Genomic DNA, 7,469 nt, shown 5'->3' with positions numbered 1-7,469 from the left:
CGAAGAAGAAGCGCAAGGTGAACCTCCCGGAGAACGAGGAGGTCGCGGCCAGCATCTTCGAGAAGCACCGCTCCATGGCGGCGCAGCAGCCGGCCGGCCTCCCGGACCACCAGGCCCGCGCGCTCTCCGCCGCCTACACCGGCGTCTGCTCCGCCAAGGAGCCCATCCGGACCCCCGGCGACCTGGCCCGTCTTAAGTGCGCATTTCCCCCATCTCTCTCAGGCCCGTTTCCGTTTACGCTGTTGCGACGAGGCTAGGTTTTGGTCGATTCCGGGGTCGTGTGATTTGGATCGGGCGGCAGTGTCGCGCTTCTGTGCCGTAGTCAGACGCGAATCGGAGAGGCTTATTTATTGTTATATGGTGTCACATTGCCGCTCGAACACGAATGGATCGGTTTATGATTTGGGCGCGTTAGCCCTGGGATCTTAGTTTTGTTTGGTTGATGTAGTGTGCCTTGGGCCTTAGGGGATTTTTACTTGTGCCGATTTGATCTGAGCATGCATTCCGTTTGCATAGCTGTGGAATTATAAGTGTCAGTCCCCATATGTTTATGTGCTCTGCTGCATCCACTGATTTGCTGCTGGTGTATGCTGAAATCGATTTTGGCCATGACCGCTTTATATCTGGCGAAATGTATTCATACCACGTTTAAGCCACCATTCAACTTGGGATTTGCCTGCAAGTGGATAACCTATGAAGTGCTATAACAGTATACCAGCATGGCTTTAGTTTTGATCCATGTAGAACTCTGCACCTTTCGTTTTTCTTTTCTGTGTTGAATCGAGACGAGGAAATCACATACTAGATTAATGTGTGGAATGTATCTTCTACCAAATGTTACTTTCTACATTGAGTTGCATCAATTTTTCAGAAACTTTACATTTTCTGGATTAGTTTGATCATCGTTGTTGCTTCTTCGGTTCTATTATTTTTGTCAGGGGCGTTGGAGGTTGGGTTGTTGACGTCATGAAAGACTCCTTTCCAGGGTCCAGCCTTGATTCATCTCCTCCGAGAAGTAATACGCCAGGAGAAACGGGTACTAGTTTACAACTTTCCATGATTACTCGCGTGGCCTACAAATCTTCTCTTTCTTTTCTTTTCCATCATCAGGCTGACGTTTCTTCTTCCTCTTCAGTTTTCTCAACAGTTAGTTTAATGGAATAGGTTTTATTCATTATATCTTAAAGGGTACTGTCCTTTTATACAGGAAAGAAAAGAAAGCGAAACAAACCCTATGTGCCACAGCTGAATTCAGCTGCTTACGCAATAGTGATCACACTCTACAGGTATGATTTTCTTGGGGGTCTAAATTTTGTTATTCTCCTGACAGAAGTAGTAGCAACCTTAGGACAAAGAGAAGGTAGGAAAAGTTAACTGAATATGCAAGAGGAGATGCTCACAGTTGATTTGTCCCCTAGGGAAATGATAAGAGGGACGGAGATTATGAAGAAGCAAGAGCTTATTGATGCCGCTGAAGCCAGTGGTCTGTCGCGAAAGGCAATAGGGTACAGTTTCAGCGATTCAGTAAATCGCATGGTTGCTTATTTCAGCTGATATATTAGTGCATCACTAACTATGTCCATTGCACTATGAGCAGCCCAAACAACTACAAATCAAAACACGGGAATTCTGGTAGTGACTTCTACACTGGATGGAGTTGCATGAAAAACTTAACGGAAAAGGATCTTGTTGTGAAAAAGAGTAACCCTGCAAAGTAATGTACTAGGCTCACCCCCATGTTTATCTTACCTTTTCTATCATTTATTTAATTTGATCTTTTAGAGGGATAGACCCCATATGTTTTGTAGTCACTTATTATATCGTACAAGTATTATTACTTGTTCCATCACAGACTATTGCTTTATACTGTACTATTGCAGCGCTTCTAGGTATTAATTGTGAGCTTTTGCTTAGTCTGATATGGACTCAAACTCAAGGATTGGGGATATCAGAGCTATATAAACTATTGCACTTGTATCCCTGAACTTGACTCCTCTCATTAGAAGGTTCATAGGGTTCTCACGTTTTAGTTATGATCGTGTCTGCACTAGTTTATCTGATTCATGCTCCCACAGCACTCACCAGATACAAAACCCTTTCACCTGTTTTGCTCTGAGTGCGGTGGACTGGATCCCAAAATGTGCCTAACCTCTGATATGCTTCTGCTGATTGGTATATGGGTTTTCTAGTAATTTAACTTCTATCAAGAAACATTTCTACTTGATTTTTTTCCTTTGTTGGTTGGAGGAAGTTTGATATAGTGTGGCAGTAAGTCATATATATGCTAGCAGAGAAGCAACATCTAATAGTTTGCTATTTGATGCTTGTATGCACTCTAGGTAATATAATATCCTCTAATCATTTGAGCAAATGAAGAAAATATATCTGTTAAAGATACAGCTCTCATGTGGCATATCATCAATTTTGTATTGATGGAATAGAAGCAGGCATGTATGATTCCATAGCTCCTTTGAACTTGTTGGGTCCACAATATGAACCTGAAACACGTTTATAACAATCTTGCACATGCGGCCATTTTGGGAATGTTCCAGATATATGCCAGTTTGCTACATGAACCAGATCCTGCTCAGTATTTTGGTCCTACATTTTATTTCCACCCCGAGTACAAGCAGAAGTTCAGTCTGTTCAGTTTACATTTCTTGTTTCTAGCTGGGACTTTATATGCTAAACACACACATTCTGTTGAGATACCAAGCATAAACTTGCGGCTTACTGTATGAGTTTGTTTTAGGTATTACCTAACAGAAAAAGGCAAAGAGACTGCTCGCATTTGTCTCACAAAGTCTGGATTAGATGATCCTGCAGGACCTTTCACGGCGACCGGTCATCCTGAAAGTGTTATGCTCAGTGATTCAGATTCTGATGAACAAGAAGGCAGCAGTCCCCTGATAGGTATTAGTAAAGTTTTCAGTTCATGCAGTATGAGTTTCCAGATAACTGAACATTGTACCCCTGCAGCTCTATCATTAATTTCATTTACTTAATTGCAGGTTCCGAGAATTTTTCTGAAAGGAGTGGACTTCCAAACTCAAAAGCAGGCAATTCCAGTTCTTTTCCTACCAGTATGCTTTCTTTGCAGATAATATTATATTCCATAAACAAAATATTACTCTCTACTGATATTTTTAGTTAATGCCCTTTCAGACAATTGCCGTGCTACTAATTCTCCTCTTTCATCTCAAGGAATGTTCGGACAGCAATCATTTAGTGCAATGGTACACTTGAGTTCCCCTTTGAGTACCCATTTTCTTTTTCAAACGGAGCATAACACAATACTTTCTTTTCCATTGTCAGGGTTCTGCTGAAAACTCTCTACTAGCTATGCCACCTCGTCAGTATGATAAAAGTTTTCTAGATACTTATGAAGTGGTGCTGATATTGGATAATCGAGATACTTTTGGGTTTGTATGATCATACCTTACTCATGAGTTATTGTATATTTTAGCTGTATGTGATCTTTAAGTAGGAATACACACAAATAAGAATTAAATGGCCTACCCTGTCCCTTCAAAAAAACTTTTCAGGATGGTAAGCAACCGAGGATTGGGAGTATGTGTACCTGTTCTCGCTTGCCCACTGTTTGCAAGGGCATTCCTTTCTTCACGTTTAATATATTTTTTCTGTTAAAATGAGGAAGTTAAGGGCTGTCACGTGTTTATATCTACTTACTGCTGGAATTGTGAATTTGACCACACTTTGATTCATGTCCTTGTGTTACTTAAACTATTTAACCTTCTGTTTCTGTTAATGTTTAGTGCGTGCGTTCACATGTATATAAAGTTTTAGATTCTGTATGTTGTTTAATTATCAAAGTTATTTTTCAAGGAAACAAATTGATTGTTGTTACACCAAATAGTTTATCATGTTTTATTTAATCATCCATCTATGCATCAGAATTCAGTTCTCTCATGATTGCTCCTGTTTTGTGCAGGGCCCGTGCCAGAAGAAAAGTTGTGGATAACATACACACGCAGTTTGGTGTACCTGTAAAGGTTAGTTGGATTGAGAGTGAACTCTTCTTTGTTTAACACTACTCGCCCTTTTTTTTCTTGTGTCTAATTCATCAGTACTCTGGGTGTAATCCTTGTACATTTCTTCAGACAACCAAAATACACTGCTAAAAGTTATCACCATGCATCAACACGGCTCTAAATTAAATGCCCTGTACTGCTGGATTAATTATCTTTTTTTTTGAATTTTTTGGATTAATTATCTGATATGTTTGGCCGCTGCCCCACTGTCTTGATGATTGCTGACTGCACTTTTTTCTTGCTTGTGTACAAGGAGACAGCATAAAATAATCTAACAAAGTTGATTTGCGTAGATTGAACTGTTCATATAACGTGCCAAAGAAAATGGTGCTGATCCTTCTGTTCGAACCATGTCATCCAGATTAAACACTTGCCTGTTGGAGATGCTCTTTGGATTGCTCGCCATAAACAACTTGGCACGGAGTATGTTCTTGATTTCATTGTTGAAAGGAAAAATGTGGATGATTTGCTTGGCTCAATTAAAGACAACAGATACAAAGATCAAAAACTAAGACTGAAGGTACCATCTGAACTAGCTTTGAATTTTCTTCCATCTTAACTTTCCCAGTTCTTTATGCTTTCCATTTCTCAGTGATAGTGATAAGAAAATTTGTATCATAGATTATCATTTACTTTATGCGATAATCCTGATCAGTAGTTATGGCAACACAAAACATTGTTTTGATTGTTTTGGTCATGTTGCAAATAAGTTGATGGGCATAGTCATTAGCCTGCATGTCTAAACAGTTAGATCAGTGGCGAAGCCACACTTGACCTGTTAGGTCAATTGACTACACAGATTTTTGTAAATACATCATACAACAAGTAGAAATCAGGCAACAAAATCTTATAAATTCATACATTTGACTACACAACACCCAATTGACTACACATGATATGATTCGTGGCACCGCCACTGAGTTAGATAAAGACCCTTTTTTTTACTTTGACGAAGAGCAGCAGTGCATCAGATAGGTGCTTCTTTTTATTTTTAGATGAACTTTGTGTAACTTGTATATGATATTTGTTTTTTCTTTTCTTTCTACAACGTGCTGAGTGTCTTTTGACCAGCCATGTTTTATGCCCGCATGCTATCCCCTGTGATTTGATGTTGCTTCAGTCTAATCTTAGCTGAGTTTTTTCTTATTCTTTGTTATGATTAATTGAAAAACATAGCTCATATTTGTTTATGAGATAATGAATGACTATGTTATTAGCAGACATAAGCTTGAACCTGTAGATTGTGCATCTCTTCCCAAAGAAACTGTATTTCTTGTCCATATCTATGGGTTTGCTGGGTTTATTTTAGCAACAATACAATGTGATACTTCCATTTGTTCGACCCTTTGCAGAAATGTGGGCTTAGGAAGCTAATATATCTAGTTGAAGGGGATCCAAACACTGTCGATGGATCAGAGAGCGTTAAAACAGCGTACGTACACTTCTCATGAAGCCTGGGCGATCATGTTTAACCCTGAATAGCAGTACTTTTTCTCGTTGTTTAATATTACCAAGTATCGTTCCTTTCGTTCAGGATGCCAGTTGTATGCCCTATTAACTGTTCCATATGCCTTGTATTTCAGCTGCTTCACTACTGAGGTTCTTGAAGGATTTGATGTCCAAAGAACCAATGGGTATGCTGATACTGAAAAGAAATACGGCCACCTCACACGCTCTATAATTGATTACTACAGAACAAACTTCTCTGCTGGTGCTGACACTTCTCGACTTTGCCTGACCTACGATGAGTTTGTGAAAAGGTCTTCTGACCTTGAGAAGGTCACTGTGAGCGACATATTCGCCCTTCAGCTTATGCAGGTAACTGGGCGGCTACAGCCACCTTCACCAAAGTTTAGAGGGTAGTCCGTTTCATGCCGTAGTTTGCTCATCAATCTTGCATGTAAATCAGGTGCCACAGGTGACCGAAGAAGCTGCTCTTGCCGTGACGAGTCTCTACCCCACTATCCTCTCGCTTGCCAGGGCGTACAAGATGCTTGTGAGTCGTCTTCTCCTTTCAACTTATACAGTGTTCTTTTCATGCAAAGCACTTGATCATACCTGGAATTCCGACCAAATGTGAGCAATGCATGTTCATATCATTCGCTGCTGCTCGTACTAGTAATGTCTCTCTTACCAGAATAATTCAACATGTCTGTAGAACTAAAAGTTTATCCTTGTAACTTTGAAGGATGGTGATAGGCGTGCCCAAGAGGAGATGCTGAAGAACAAGAGCAACATGGTCAACGCGGGGGCTAGCAAGAACATCTTCAAGCTCATCTGGGTCGAATGATGAACTCCTCCCTGTATGTACCTAGATAGTTTAAACCTTAACGGCTTAACCGGTCGGTCTTTTGGTCACCGTCATGATGATTTCAGCAGACCACCATCGCAGCAGGAGTGACTTTCAAGTTTGGACGGCGAAAAGCAGGAGGGATCCTTTCTCTGCTGTGTGCCTGTTGCCTCACAAAACTGAAAGTATCAGATCATGTAATTACTGCACCTCCTAAAAAACGGCTTAGCGTAGCCTTGCTCCCCGTTTGAATTACTACCAGTAGTATGTTGTAGAATTCCATGCTGCACATTATGGAAGCATCGTGTTAGCCTAGTGCATTAGCGCTTCATGTATATATAGTATTAGTAGCTCTTGACTCTGTCGCTTGCATCGCGTGTTGTCTCGTGTCATCTGGTTGCTTGCATGGATGCAATCAAATAAGATGGATGCAATAGAAATAATCTAGCCGATGACATGGTACGATTTGTGCAAGAAAAAAAAATTCCAAGAAATCTGGGTTGGGAGAGGAACAGCAAGCCTGCCTGAGCTTTTTCTACCTTGGTCGCATGGTGGCCTCTATAGGTTGGCAGGTTTGTTGCGGATTTACAGGCGAAAAATCATGCCGCTACTGGAGGCCTAGTTACCGAAGATTATGTCACGTATTTCCAACACAACAAGATTTTGCCTTTGTCGATTCCCAGTTCAACATGAAACTCCCGGTCCCTAGTTTGAATTCCCCCCAACCCAACCAAACGCGTTGGGCAGGTATGAGAATTCAGCCTGCTGACGAAGTAAGGCTCTCTGTGTAGAGCTTGGAGCCCATGGTTTTCGATCCATGTGCTTGCTGAAACCTGAAAGTGTTCCTTGGTCGCGTCCCGTCCGTGGTTCAAAGCCTGTTTGGTCATCTCTGGGCGACTTTCTCTCCGTCGCCATGCTGGGCCTACTCAGAGCAGAGCGTCCCTTTCTTCTCATTCAGGCCAACTTCACAGCGTGACCCTATCCTATCCGTCCCCGTCCGTTTGGGGTAAAAGGAATAAACGAGACGGCTCAGCGCGCGACGGCCCGGACCCATCTGGTCCGTTTTGTGTTCGGGCGGACCCATTTCGAGCGCAAACTTGCGCCGGGTTTGGGTCGCCGCGGACACC

General features: G+C 41.7%; 1 protein-coding gene across 3 annotated transcripts; it reads left to right on the top strand.

Annotated features, from left to right (window-relative positions):
* The first annotated feature begins 6 nt into the window (after positions 1 to 6).
* Positions 7 to 6,782, top strand: LOC125528140 (crossover junction endonuclease MUS81-like). Of its 3 annotated transcripts, XM_048692648.1 has the most exons (16): positions 7 to 196; positions 939 to 1,036; positions 1,208 to 1,286; positions 1,419 to 1,505; positions 1,598 to 1,714; positions 2,753 to 2,913; positions 3,012 to 3,083; positions 3,166 to 3,236; positions 3,316 to 3,422; positions 3,953 to 4,013; positions 4,414 to 4,572; positions 5,405 to 5,484; positions 5,636 to 5,870; positions 5,962 to 6,048; positions 6,241 to 6,355; positions 6,432 to 6,782. In XM_048692648.1, the coding sequence occupies exons 1-15, from the start codon at positions 75 to 77 to the stop codon at positions 6,340 to 6,342; spliced, it is 1,638 nt and encodes a 545-aa protein (XP_048548605.1). In that variant the 5' UTR covers positions 7 to 74; the 3' UTR covers positions 6,343 to 6,355; positions 6,432 to 6,782. The 3 variants fall into 3 exon arrangements, with proteins under 3 accessions (XP_048548605.1, XP_048548606.1, XP_048548604.1); XM_048692649.1 differs by having other exon boundaries at positions 3,012 to 3,059; positions 6,241 to 6,782; XM_048692647.1 differs by having other exon boundaries at positions 6,241 to 6,782.
* Positions 6,783 to 7,469: the final 687 nt, after the last annotated feature.

The sequence above is a fragment of the Triticum urartu genome, unplaced genomic scaffold (assembly GCF_003073215.2).
Source record: "Triticum urartu cultivar G1812 unplaced genomic scaffold, Tu2.1 TuUngrouped_contig_4664, whole genome shotgun sequence".
Classification (NCBI taxonomy): domain Eukaryota; kingdom Viridiplantae; phylum Streptophyta; class Magnoliopsida; order Poales; family Poaceae; genus Triticum; species Triticum urartu.
This window is presented reverse-complemented; position numbering and strand designations above follow the sequence as displayed.